The 14,685-nt window shown below is 38.1% G+C and overlaps 1 protein-coding gene across 3 annotated transcripts in view; it reads left to right on the forward strand.

Moving 5' to 3' along the window:
* The window catches only part of LOC134538904 (dual specificity calcium/calmodulin-dependent 3',5'-cyclic nucleotide phosphodiesterase 1-like), a 203,396-nt gene that overhangs the window by 150,835 nt on the left and 37,876 nt on the right, over positions 1 to 14,685 (forward strand). For all 3 annotated transcript variants that reach the window (XM_063380515.1, XM_063380514.1, XM_063380516.1), the window contains exon 4: positions 8,092 to 8,205. In XM_063380515.1, the coding sequence (XP_063236585.1) occupies positions 8,092 to 8,205 (114 nt within the window). The remainder of the gene's footprint in view (positions 1 to 8,091; positions 8,206 to 14,685) is intronic.

The following is a 14,685-nucleotide window of genomic DNA, read 5'->3' on the forward strand; positions in this document are numbered from 1 at the left end:
GCCACTAAACAGCTGTGGGGTTGAGAAGTGCAAACATCATTATTTAAGTTGTAAATATGAATAAAACATAAAACTTTCTTAAATAAAAAAAATAAAGTAATTTTCAAACATTCTTATTTCAGAATTTATGGAATGCTGTATTAACGGAGTGGCGTATTGGGTTTGTATAATTGCCAAATATTATTCTTTGAAATAATTTTTGACAATGTTGAATTATCGTAGTGGCAATGAAGTAAGCATGACTGACATATGCGCCTGTGCAGACGTGTGCACGCGTGTATATTTTCATTGGAACTGAGGTTATGATTTTCTACATTTGTACTTTGCTAGCTATGCAGTTTTAAATTTTTGAAACAAAAGACAAAACATTTAAGAGCGTTAGTAATAGTATCTTCCTTGCTTTGAGACCGAACTGCTTCCTCCGTGGCGCTTCTCTGCAGCTGGCTCGTTCACACGGGCCACCGAGTGGCAGCGCTCGTTCACACGGGCCACCGAGTGGCAGCACTCGTTCACACGGGCCACCGAGTGGCAGCGCTCGTTCACACGGGCCACCGAGTGGCAGCACTCGTTCACACGGGCCACCGAGTGGCAGCGCTCGTTCACACGGGCCACCGAGTGGCAGCGCTCGTTCACACGGGCCACCGAGTGGCAGCACTCGTTCACACGGGCCACCGAGTGGCAGCGCTCGTTCACACGGGCCACCGAGTGGCAGCACTCGTTCACACAGGCCACCGAGTGGCAGCGCTCGTTCACACGGGCCACCGAGTGGCAGCACTCGTTCACACGGGCCACCGAGTGGCAGCGCTCGTTCACACAGGCCACCGAGTGGCAGCACTCGTTCACACAGGCCACCGAGTGGCAGCACTCGTTCACACGGGCCACCGAGTGGCAGCGCTCGTTCACACAGGCCACCGAGTGGCAGCACTCGTTCACACGGGCCACCGAGTGGCAGCACTCGTTCACACAGGCCACCGAGTGGCAGCGCTCGTTCACACAGGCCACCGAGTGGCAGCACTCGTTCACACAGGCCACCGAGTGGCAGCGCTCGTTCACACAGGCCACCGAGTGGCAGCACTCGTTCACACAGGCCACCGAGTGGCAGCGCTCGTTCACACAGGCCACCGAGTGGCAGCACTCGTTCACACAGGCCACCGAGTGGCAGCGCTCGTTCACACAGGCCACCGAGTGGCAGCGCTCGTTCACACAGGCCACCGAGTGGCAGCGCTCGTTCACACAGGCCACCGAGTGGCAGCACTCGTTCACACAGGCCACCGAGTGGCAGCGCTCGTTCACACAGGCCACCGAGTGGCAGCACTCGTTCACACAGGCCACCGAGTGGCAGCACTCGTTCACACGGGCCACCGAGTGGCAGCACTCGTTCACACGGGCCACCGAGTGGCAGCGCTCGTTCACACGGGCCACCGAGTGGCAGCACTCGTTCACACGGGCCACCGAGTGGCAGCGCTCGTTCACACAGGCCACCGAGTGGCAGCACTCGTTCACACAGGCCACCGAGTGGCAGCGCTCGTTCACACGGGCCACCGAGTGGCAGCACTCGTTCACACAGGCCACCGAGTGGCAGCACTCAGGGGCCTGAAGGTGACCAGCAGCCGGCACACAGGGACGAGGTGCTGCGGCACATAGGTCGCTCTTACCCCCGCCGCCACGCCGAGCTCGTTAAGGCCCTGCGGTGCACCTATTGGTGGCAGCAATGTGATTAGCGCCGCCGGCTGCGAGGCGCCATCACCGCGGCTCGCTGGGTCGAGACTCTCCCTTAATGAGTCATTACCCGCCCGACTCTAGCAAGCACACGCCACACCAGGCAGGTGTTGCCACGGGGCAGGCTGGTCCGTTACCCGCGGCGTGGCGGGGAGCAGGGGGATCCATAGTGCACGGCGTCCCTTCCCTGCGCACTGACCACTTCCAAGTCCTGGCGTCCCGAGACAACCCTGTGTCCGCCCCTCACAGCAGCTCGTAATGAATGTTTCAGAATGGAAACTTGCTGTAGCGTTTCAGTAGAGAGCTAACCTAACCTCAACTTACTTCTAAAAAGACCAGCACACGTGGTATCAACATTGCCAAGAAGGTACCATTGTATTCCTTACTAGCTGCCCGACCCGGCTTCGCACGGCTATACTAATGGAAAAAAAATTAAGCCCCATCTCCCATTTACATTAATGGCAAATAAAAAAAATTCAATGAAAATTAATACAATTCTGTTTAATGTACCGGAGAGAAAATGAATAGCACCGATGGTTTCCCGACTCGTGCACGCAACGTACAACTGATGTACCCGTACTTCGCTACGGCAGTCTACAGGCAGATCACTCTTGCGCCGCTCATTATACATGCCCCTCCTTGTGGGTACGCCACTGCCGCGCGATGCCCGTTGCCATGGAGACGCAGAAGGCATGAACAATGCAAAATCCTGTTCTCATGCAGACAAAGTACCCACTGTTGCCTGGTTTTAACCACCCATTGAATCTAGTTTTCGGAAAATGTCTTCCTGCGTAACATAAGGAACATTACTGTGAAGTTTCAAGTCTGTAAAATATATATACTTGAAAAAAAGGGCAATAAAAACAAATTAAACACAGAGAGAGGAAAAAAAACAATAGTTTAGGTTTGCGATTTAAAGTGATAAAAAAGTATTTAAACACTAATTGAACTCTTATGAGGGTACTGATTGCTTCGTTGTTAATATCACACGGGTGTTTTTTACTTGTATGGAAAAATTAAGAATGATAAGGCATCTAGTGCGTGGCAACAATGTTAATAGGCAATAGCAAATAAACTTCTATGCGCCTGCGGCATTGTCAACACACACTTCGTACGTGTACTGCATGTTGTATCTAACCCCCTCCAACGCATCTGATTCTAAATTGGACTTTTAGTAAGGATACCTAATGTTATTGATAATATAATATAGCCTATAGACTTCCTCGATAAATGTACTATCCAACACTGAAAGAATGTTTCAAATCGGACCAGTGGTTCCTGAGATTAGCCCGTTCAAACAAACAAACAAGCAAACAAACTCTTCGGCTTTATAATATTAGTATCGATATTTAACAACATATTTATTTAGTAAGTATGATTATTATTTTTTGTTGTAAACTATATTCCCATTTTATTTACGACACAGTAACTCAAAATTACATGGTTATCAACCTCTATTATTTTCTAATTGAAGCTATATTTTTTTAAATGTTTTTTTGGAATTATACCCGAATTTATGGGTTTACTAGTACGAATTTCCAAGATAAAATGCTGAATTTGTGTGTTATTTTTATGTACGTACCTTATTTAATTCTCAGTCTGGTAGATGTTTCAATAGCTGTGTGGTCAAAATTGTATGTTTTCCGACTTAGATGTCCAAGCTTTTACGGGTCGAGTCACCTCGCTTCCAATGTATTTTGTGTATAAATTTAATTTAATATTTTGATGAGGACCATTAAGCCACTGGTATGTAATTGAACATCGACCTTATGTTCCCGAGACATAGCGATTCTGGCGAACTCGAGAAACAAGCTGCAGAACCAAAAAAATTATGCACATTACATCATCCAAGATGGCGACATTTATCAGAACAAAAAAAATTATGGTGGCTGTGACGACATCCAATATAGCGACCTCCACCAGACGAAAACATGATGGCGGATGTGACTTCTGAATCTAAAAAGTAGATGTGATATAATCCAAGAGTATGGATGTGAAGTCAGTATTCAATATGGTGGAAGAAAACTGCCGCATATGTGAGTGGAGAACTAGATTTCAAAATGATGGGAAACAAAATGGTGGAATGTTCTAGAAAATAAAATGGGGTCTATGATGTAATCCAATATGACGGAAAGTTATAGAATCCAAGAATGTCAAGGTTAAGGTCATCCAAGATGGTCGCCGTGATGTCACAATCCAATATGGCTGTCGGCTCTCTGCTTCTAGCCCTCAACCCAGTCCCCGGACATACTTTTATATACTACTGTCAAGGTCATCAAAGATGGCCGTTGTGACATCATTTGTCGGTGGGTCATTGACCCCATTCATCATCGACTCACTGGAACCTGCGCTTGGACCGACATTTATATACTACTGTGACATTCGCGTGGTTTACAGTCTCAGAGTTTAATGATGGGCGCTGCTGCGATAAAAAATAAACCTCGAGTGAAATGTCGCCATGACCATAGAGATTTATTAAAAACTATAAGATATTTTTTGCAAATGAATTTCCATGGCTTTTTTAATTTATATTTTAATTTTATTATGATATTGATTTTTTATGGTCTGCAAAATTAGTTTGTGAATTTTCTACGAATTCACGCACAGAAACACTTATTGCGGCACTTTGTGTTAATGCTGGTTATCTCGGCGTGCGATCGGAATGACAGGAGTCCTAAAGCCGTTTGTCCTAAAGAGGTTAGGACAAACGAAGAAAATGTACTTTTATGACTAAGATTGTTGGACAAAAGACGTGTACACTTGAGATGTATCATTATTTGGTTTTCGATTTTGATCTCTCTGAAATACAAACTTATTTATGAAGTAAGTTGATGAACTTGTATTATTAATTCGCAATTTTTAAGTCAGTGTTCTTACTCTTGTTAAACGTGCTTGTGTATATTGTGGCTCGCAACCCGCTACACTGGGTCGTGAGGCACGCACCCACACACTATCGGGGGTGCTTCTATGGGCGCATTACCACCCCTGACTAGATTCTTAGTGTGTTAGCAAAACACAATATAAACAATTAGCAAGGTAAAAAAATGTTCAAAATTTTTAAGTCGCGAGTAGTCGATGGAAGCTGTAAATAAAAAAGGCATAAAATTATAAAGCATTTCATTATTCTCCCAAAAATTTCGTTAAGCCAAATCATTATAATCGCTGTACAAGGGCAATGGGCTTTAATCATACCTAAGCTCACTACTGAAAATCATTTGTGAAAAATTAATTTGCATACAAATTGCATGCGTACCAAATTCCCCGCATATGATCATTTTCTAAACTTATCAAAAATAAATACTTTGCCAAAAACTCTAAATATGCATGTATTATTGTGGCGGGAACAAACAGCTTGATAAAAAAAAACATTTAAATACATACGAGTTTAAAAAACTAAAAAGCCACGCTTTTATAGATTATCCAACTAAAAAATAGAAAATAAATTTTAATAAATTTAATTTAAAAATAGTGTAAATTAAAAATGTATTTTATTTAAAAAAACCGTGGGGTGCATGGTGTCAATAGTTATAATTATTTTACTGACAGATATGAGTAGAATGATTATCATTTTGATAATATCTTAAAAAGCACCCCACGCTTTTTTTTAAATAAAATACATTTTTTATATTACACTATTTTAAAATTAAATTTATTAAAATTTATTTTCTATTTTTTAGTTGGATTATCTATAAAAGCGTGGTTTTTTAGTTTTTTAAACTCTTATTTATTTTTTACTTTTTAGTTTTGTTTATTTATAAAAGCGTGTTTTTTTATTTTTTCTAAAAACTGTTATTTGTTCTAATATACTATTAATTCCGTGATAACTATAAGTAACTGTAATTATTTTACAAATTATTTATGTGTACAGCTGTATTGATAGTCAAATCTCGATTTTAGAAGCCATTCAAAAATTTTAACGTTATCAATATATACAGTGAGACTTAATGGTATAAGGTTATTGACGAACAAGTGATATCGACCAGTCTTACATACGGTATGAAATTAATGCTGTGAAGCAGGAAAGGATGGGAGTTACGGATTAATTAATACTTGAAGTGTTCCACATTTACGTAACAGGAATTTTGGGAAGGATAAGGATTGAGAAAGGATGAGGAAAGGACCTGCTCAATGAGAGTGTATACAATATGTGAGAAAAATTCGGATAGACCGGACTGGGATTCGAACCCAGAGCCTTCCGATGACATGTCGGCTGCTCTACCATCGGGCCTTCGATGTACGATCAATATGATACAAAGCGCCCCACGCTTTTTTCACAATAATACTAGTATTTTTTCATTCATTATTGTTTTAAGCTTATTTTAAAATTATTTCCTCATTTTATTCCAAGTAAAAATCCTTAAACTGTAAGTTTTGCTCTCTATCCAAATATGTTTTTGATATAACATCTGTCAAACTTATCCATATTTTCCGTGTTTGATGTCTTTTATTTAATGAGTTACTGACCTTGGCATAATTTGGAGTATTTGTAACTGCTTGGTGTAGCTTTGCAGGTTGGTGTTCGAGTGAAATTTCAAAAATCTGCCCATCAGGTGTAGCTATTGAGGTTATGCATATGGTGTTTGATTTCCCATCTGCTGTTGGTTTCACAGTAAAATCAACCTTTAATTTTTCCATGTTTCGTGAAATATTTGCATATAATGTTGTTTTATATTAATGTTTCACTCTTAGTTAATTGTTAAAATGAAACAAAGACGTAATTGTGTTTCTCTATTTAACGAAAGAAACATCATTTAAAGCCCTTATTTAAGGTTTTTTCTTCATATTTTTACAAATATAGATAATATTCTCTTCAAGAAAGTATATTGTTCACAATAATCATAACCCACTCTCACTTTTCATTTAATTAAATGTCACAATATTTAGTAGACTTTGTTTATATCGCGTCAAAGACAAACTGAAAGAAAAGAGTTCGCACATGAGCGAAATGGTTTTCTTTACATATATATATCTTTGTTTCATTTTACCAATAAATTGACAAAAATCTTATTTTGCAAATAGATTAATGGTATTATCTTATCAAATTAGTGTATTGTCATCGGTCCTCGATAAATCTACAAAGTTTCAATGAAATCTGGCCGTTTAAAGTGGGTCAAAATCGCGCCCAAAGGAAACGGTTACAAACATACATACAAACAAACATACAAACAAACAAACAAACATACATACAAACAAACATACAAACAATCAAACATACAGGTAAAGCTAATATAAAGCGTGTGAAAAGGAGGGAGTTCTCAATTATCAACATCTTTTTTTCACGCTACTAAAACTTAAATTGGCCGTAGATTTTACTCACACAACTTATAGAGAATAAATATGCTACAAAATAATGCTATCCTATACCTATTTTACATTAGTCCCACTAGTGGTTTTTTATGTTTTTCATATTGTTATAGTTCGTAAGGGGTTTGACTAGAAAGTTCCGGGCTTCATAAAAAAATTCTTGCTAACAACTTCACTGGACGCGCCTAGTTTAACGAGTTTATCCAAGGCGCAGTTACACTGGGCGGGTCTCACCACTTGAAAGGTCGCGGCGTTTATCTTCGCCTCTTGATGAGTTGGGTACGGCACAGACCAAGCTCCTAGTGAACCTTGGTAAATGGAGCGGTAGTTACCGCCCTTTGCGCACACGCGCCGAAACGCCAGGTGACGACACGATGCTAGCGGTGCTCGTGTTTATTGCCCTGAAGACCACTCAGACTCAGTAATACGTGAGCAGGTATTCGCCTGGAAACACGTTGCAAGCAGGCCGCTCCAGCCGTCGCCGTCTGGACTCTGTCCTTCCGTATGCCAACAGACCATCACGCTGTTCACACACTAAATAATGCTACTAGCTATAACACTGATTCTACGCCCAAAACAACTAAAATAACAACATATCAAAATATCTAAAAGCCTACATTACAACAACAACAAAAAAAAAACACTTTAAACATATAACTTCACACTTTAATTTTTCACAATCTCAAATCTTCTAGTCCATTCTCGGTCGTGCTTCACAGTTCATACCAACTTTGGCATAAACGCACCACGGTAAATTTCTGATCCCGTAAAATTTAAACTAACAGAAAATAACTTACGATCTAAATAAGTTGCATAATAAAATAAAATAAAAGTAAACCAATAACTATTAGTGACGTAGCAATAATTACGTCACTATATATACTTGCCCGGTTCACTGGGCGTAAGTTAAGGTTACCGTTTGGAACCTCGTATATAAAAGATTCAAGTACATATCGTACGCTAAATTGTCCTCTTATTAAGGCCCACGAATTTATCTTGAAGTGTTAATTTTGTGTTGTAAATAAAAAAGTTAGGACACTGTTAACGTCTCTCGTGGCCTGATTGCAGGCTGCGCTCGCTCCTGCGGCAGCTGAGGCGAGGTGAGATCTCCGCTGAACTGCTCCAGAAGAACCTGCACTATGCCGCCAGAGTCCTGGAGGCCGTCTTCATCGACGAAACTAAGTGAGTATATTTTCCTGATATTCTCATATCTATGCTTATTAGCTTTCTCAAATAACTATGCCTTTTATTATTATTATTTTTGCTTCAACTAGGTCTCATTTCGTAGCCTAGCTAACAAATTTTTCTACTACTTTCGGTTTTATACAACCTTTATCGAGCACATTTTCAATTCATCAGTGTTCAATATTATTTATTTTTACTTTTATTGTAATATAATTTAGTTTTTTTATTCACCCTCGTAACCGCCGGTAATATTTTCTACGTGACAATTTTGCATATGAACTAAAATACGAAGGGTTTCAGAAATCCCACATGACTGCGAAATCAGCCAGAGATTCGAAGTGATAGCAAAATGAATGTAGGAATATACTTGATCACTTCCATGATCCTTGATCACTTCCGTATCGAAGAGCTTTCTAATGCCAATCCCGTGTTTAAAACAAGTTTTTAACCTAGCAGGGCTCCTGCTACAGGATCCATGGTGTGGAGTTTGAGCCGATGTCAGCCATTTTGGATTGCCACGTCACGGCGGCCATTTTGGTGTCAAATTTCCTCAACAATGACTCAAAATTCCTCCAATTTTCTCTATTTAGAGGAAAAAATTCCCGTTTTGAGGGTAAATTAATTGTTTTATTACCAGAAAATTCGAAATTTCAAATGCCTCAAAACATATTTTCCTTAAAGAAACTAACATTCGTAAAAGCGGATTAAGACTCCTAAAAGCCAGCCGCCCAAAGCCGCCGAGGTCATGAACTTTACCTTGACCGTATAATTAAAATAATTTAATTTTTTACTAAAAAATTCCGAAAATAAATTCTTAAAAATATAAAAAAAAACGGTTTTCTTCAAATGTCTGGTTACTTAATCCATTTAAGTCCTCCTTTAGATTCCCAGCAAGAGTAAACATGTAATTTATTAATAAAAATAATTAAAATTGAAAATAAAATTTGAATAAAAAATCTAGCAAATGTCACACCCGCCATCATGGATTTTAGAACCTTATGTCATTTTTAACATGGACGTCACGTCATCTACTTTGGTAATCCGTAACTAAATAAAAAAAAATTGAAAATTTTTGAAGTCCTAAAAGATTATTCAATAATATTTTAATAAAAAAACGCACGAGACGAAGTTCTCGGTTCAAACCCGGTGAGGTCAATCGATTAAAAATGGCGATGGCTCCTTCACGGAAGCCACTGACAGACTGACCTCCCACCACTTATACCTAGATATATATAATGTCAGCCATTATAACGTCATTACAGCCATCTTGTTTTCATCTACTTGAGAGTGCTGCCGTAATCTTGGACCCCACTTATTTTTCGTCTGCTAGAGGGTGCTATGGCCCATTAGTTTAAACTGTAAATGGGAGTATTGATAGTCTTGAAAGCGCACTTATTCACTTAGTCCTCGAACGGATATGGTTTATCATATACACAGTACACAGAGGTGATCACCCCCCCCCCCCCCCCTCAAACACTATGACTCACCCCCCCTAACCTAATGATGCCCCCCCCCCCCCGAAATTTTTTATGCCATTTTCTCAATGATTTACTCAATTATTTTATAATATTATACTTTTTTACTATTATATTTTATCACATTTTGCATTAATTAAAACTGTTTTTCTAATAATAATTTTGGTCATATCAGGTAATATTTCCATCCTGAACCGACAGATGCCAAACTGCTTTTGTTAAGGAAAGTGCGGGGTTGCCAATTTGATTTACAAGATCCCTTTCAATTATCAAAGCACCAGAAACGTATTTTCACATTAGAAGCTATAATTATGTAAATAATATATACATTTTTCTCGTCTTTTAACCACCCCCCCCCCCTGAAATTTTAATGACGCAGTCTGCGTCGTTACCCCCCCTTGTGGGCACCCCTGCAGTACAGCCACAATATACATTTTAAAGATCCATGGTTGCTGCTTCATCTGTAAGCTGATTGATAATTTTCTGCTTTATATCGTCAAGAAAAGTACAAATGTATTTTGACTCACTAAATATATTTTGATAATAGTTGTCTTTCAACGTTCCACGTAATTCAGATTTCGCTGATTAGAATCCATTATCATTTTCCTGTAATGCACCGAGCACAGTTTTGGGTTTAGTTTAATGTCCAGGCGTCATCGCAGTCGGTTGCTCAACACTTGATTGTGTGCTTGTAAGCATACAAGTCTCCAAGCTAAGCCGAGGAGTCGAATAATCTGCAGGTAGTTCAACAGTAGGCACACGCACTTCACGTTTACAGTCTCACTGTCAATACGTGAGAACCCAACAGGACACTTTTCGCAGCGAAACTTCATGCGAGCAGGATTCTTCGTACATTTACTTCTGTCGTGTTTTCGTGCATCATGGGAAAATGCAAACGACACATCTCATTAGCCGCAAGGATATCTAGGCAATGAAGACGAACCTTTCAGAACCGAACCAGATTAAGATGTTTCAATTCCCGGTGTGCTCTTACTTTCTGCCGTGCATGTTTTCAAGTGTGTTTTCATATTATCTTTTCTAATAAACAGCTTATGCCATTTATCGCAGTTAAATTTTGTACGACGAGGATTATCAACACATTCTCTCTTCTCTTGTTGATGAGCATTATTGTTGTTCGAGAAAATCTTGTCACAGTAACGACACCGGTGCTGGGAAGACGCCGATGCACATTCAGTGGACATAATTGATGCTAGTGCTGCTTAGCCATTGCAGTCTCCTTCGACAGTGAAACGTCATTCGTCGAGGTTTCCTATGCAGCCAGCACTGCAGTCATTAAAGTCTCTCCTGCTCTTGGAACCACGCCTGTTGAAGTCTCCTCTGTTGTTGTTGGTGACGATGATACACGCTCCATCGGGATCTGCGCCCTCGCTGCCTTCAGGCTCCCGACGTCGATGCTACAGCTTCCATCTCCAAGAACTACGTCTGGCGGTGTTTTTCTTAAAATTTTATTAAATGATTTTTTATCAATTTTAAAAATTTTCCTTTTTTTGTATGAAAATTACGGATATTCAAGATGTGGACGTGACGTCATTATTTAAAATGATGGAAGATTCCAGAATCCAAGATGGTGGGTGTAACATTTGCCATATTTTTTTATTTAAATTATTATTTATTTATTTTTATTAATAAATTACATGTTTACTCTTGCTGGGAATCCACAAGAGAACTGAATTGGATTTAAAAACTAAACATTTGAAATAAACCTTTTTTTTTAAATTATTGTTAGTTTATTCGAAATTTTTTGGTAAAAAATTAAAGATCTTCCAGTTTATGGTCAAAGGGTCACATGACCTTGACGGCTTAGGGCGGCAGGCTTTTGGTAGTCTTAAGCTGCTTTTAGGAATTTTAATGTTTTTTCTATGGCAAATATGTTTTGAAGCATTTCGAATTTCAAATTTTGAATTTTTGGGTAATAAAACGGGACATTTTAAACGGGAATATTTCCTTCTAAATAGGGACAATTTGAGGAATTTAGAGTGATTTCTGAGTAATTTTGAGTAAATTTGACAGCAACAATGGCCGCCGTGTCGTGACAATCCAAGATGGATGTCATCGGCTCGAGCGGCACACCCTGGACCCTGGAGCAGGAGCGCCTGCTATATACTACTTACCTGATGTGAACAAACAAGTCGTAATGAGTTCCATTGTCAACGTGATCACATTTATAAAATTATCATGTGGTATTGTTTTAATAAATGCAAGTATTGTTTGACAATTTTCGCAACACATTAAAAAAATATAATTTTATTGAAACAAACCCAAAAAAATAGGCTCATCTGCTTTTTTTTCAACTAGCTTAACTGTTTGATTTATTATTGGATCCATTTGTGACTTCATTAAAAGAATTTGATTTTATTTGGAATATTTAGGGGGAAATATAGTTAATTTTCTTATTAACTTTATTTTTGTTGATTACTTAGAAAATTAATTGAAATGATTAACACTTTTAAAGTTTTTTTTTCACCTAGAGACATATTATTGTAAAAGTCTACTTTAAGTCCAAAATATAACTTTAAATAAAATTATCAAAATATAAAAATACTCTTAGTATCTTTAATGTTTTGTATTTTATTGATAACAGCTATTAAAATTTTTAGTGCATTTAATTTATAAAACTGAAATGTATTAAAACAGATTTTTTTTTGTTTATAAAAAAATCACTCAAATATTTTCATATATTTTTAGACCTTTAAACAGCCATAGTATAGTATATTTTGAAGTTTATGATATTACTTAAAAAAATGTTTACTGTATATTAGTACTTGATTCTTTTAAATTACATTTTAAATACAGTTTTTTCTTGCCTTGGTAAGATCTTTTAATGTAATTGCTTTTTTAACAGCACCATAAATAAGCCTAAGAAGATATTTGATTTTGATGAATTATTGTATGGAATTTTCTACTGTATTTTTTCCATGTGTTTATAGTATTATATAATAGTATGTCATGCGGCTGGTTCATGGTTGAGGTACTGAGGTACTGAGGTATTGGCCGCCATCTAGGAATGTGATGCCACAGCCGCCATCTTGACCTTGAATTTTTACATATTTGACATAATCGCCAAAATTTAATCAAAATTGTCTATTAAAAAATATATTTCACTGAAATTTCTCAAAAAAAAATTAATTTCCAACGAAAAATTTTCCATCAAAATTAAAAAAAAAAATTTGGGATGCTAAATTCCAACACAGTTTTTGCCATTAAAAGAGATAAATGTTCCCGGATGGTTGGCTTCCATTTTCCAGCCGTCAGTGAGCTGCTGGGAACCTTTGACCTTGACCTCGATCCCGGAAATTGACCAAAGCTGCCATATTGGATTCAGCCATTTTGTTTTCTAAAACTTCTCACCATGTTGAATAACAAAACTTTCTTCCAGCTTGAATTCCGCCAATGAGTTTTCTATAAATTTTTTCTGTCTTATTTTACGCAATTTAAACTATAACGGGATGTCAGTAGTATTTAAAAAAATCCCTTTTGGCATAGCCTACAGGCGTAGGTAGATTTCAAAGTCCTTTTTTTATTCTTCTGGAAATTTTTTGAAACTGTTAGTAACTCCTTGAACATTTTACGAACTTAATGTACTTAATGCAACTTCGGTTTTTAAAAACTTATGTTCGCCAGTATTCAAAAAAGTTCGATTTAATATCTTATCATATTCCATGCAGCGAAAATGTTTTGAATTTTTTTTAACTTAATGCATCCAACCAGGGCCGTTTTATGAGAATGGGAGGCCTGGGGCAACAATTTTCCGAGGCCCCCCCCTTTTTTTATTGTAGTGATAATTTTCAGATATGATAAACTCATATTTAACATATTTATGCAGGGAAAACAAAATAACGTATAACAACAAATTTTCTAGTTGAAATGGAGTAATATTTCATAGCCAACACCCACCCCCAATATTTCTCTGCTTCATTTACGAAAGTCTTAAATCGTTCTCAAATATTTACACAATTTTATGAGTTGCAGATCCCGACCAATCAAAATTACATATTTATTAACTCACTTTGCAATAAATTTCTTCCTTGCCTTTTTAGCAGAAAACAAGTTAATGAGTCCATCAAATGAAATGCTGTTCACAAGATCATGTTCTGTAGAAATCACCGCTAACGAGTTTAATCTCTCTTGTGACATGGTAGATCTTTCACTTTCACAGTTTGTGATTGGTAGTGTCAAATACAAGCGCAGTGCTATTGCTACATTTGGAAATACATCAATTATATCACTGTTATATAAGTGCTGCAAAACCTTTTGTGGAGTGAATGATGTAACGCTGTCTTCAACTTGTTGCTCTCTGAGAATTGATGATAAGCGTAATAATTCATTTGTAATAACAGGCTGCAGATCCATTCTGTATTTTCTGACCAACTCAGTAGCACTAGATTTGAGGTCATCTTCACTTGCTGTAGTTAAGTTACAAAGAAACCCAAATTTTGAGGCAATATCTTTGTAGGAAGCAGTTCTCTTCTCCAGTTCCATGCGGAGCTTCTCAGCAATGCATAGAAATGTGGAAATTCTGAAATTCTGGCGGGATGTTATAACAGTTGAAAGTTCGTCTTTTCCATCCAAAAACTTTTTATTTTTGGTAGATCTAGTATCTACAAAAGTTTGTAACACATGGTTGCTTAGTTGTGTTGCTTTAACTTATATTTCATAAAAATTATTTTGCAAATCGGAAACAAAATCTTTCAAAGAATTCATCAGTTGATGACCATCGAGTCCAGGCTTCTGTAGATGCTTGGTTACTGCACCGAATCTTTCCATAATGTCGCACCAAAATACGGTCATAAAAGCAAATTCTAAATATTGCATTTTCTTCATGAGGGAGTTCGCTTCCACCCTTGTGACTTGCGTTTCATTTTTGTCGTTGAACATATCATTAAATGCACAGAAAATCTTATCAAAATGAATGACGAGAGTTTTCAATGCATCTTCTCTGCATGACCACCTTGTTTCCGACAAGCTCTTGACAGTGATTTTT

This window comes from Bacillus rossius, chromosome 14 (assembly GCF_032445375.1).
Source record: "Bacillus rossius redtenbacheri isolate Brsri chromosome 14, Brsri_v3, whole genome shotgun sequence".
NCBI classification, from domain to species: domain Eukaryota; kingdom Metazoa; phylum Arthropoda; class Insecta; order Phasmatodea; family Bacillidae; genus Bacillus; species Bacillus rossius.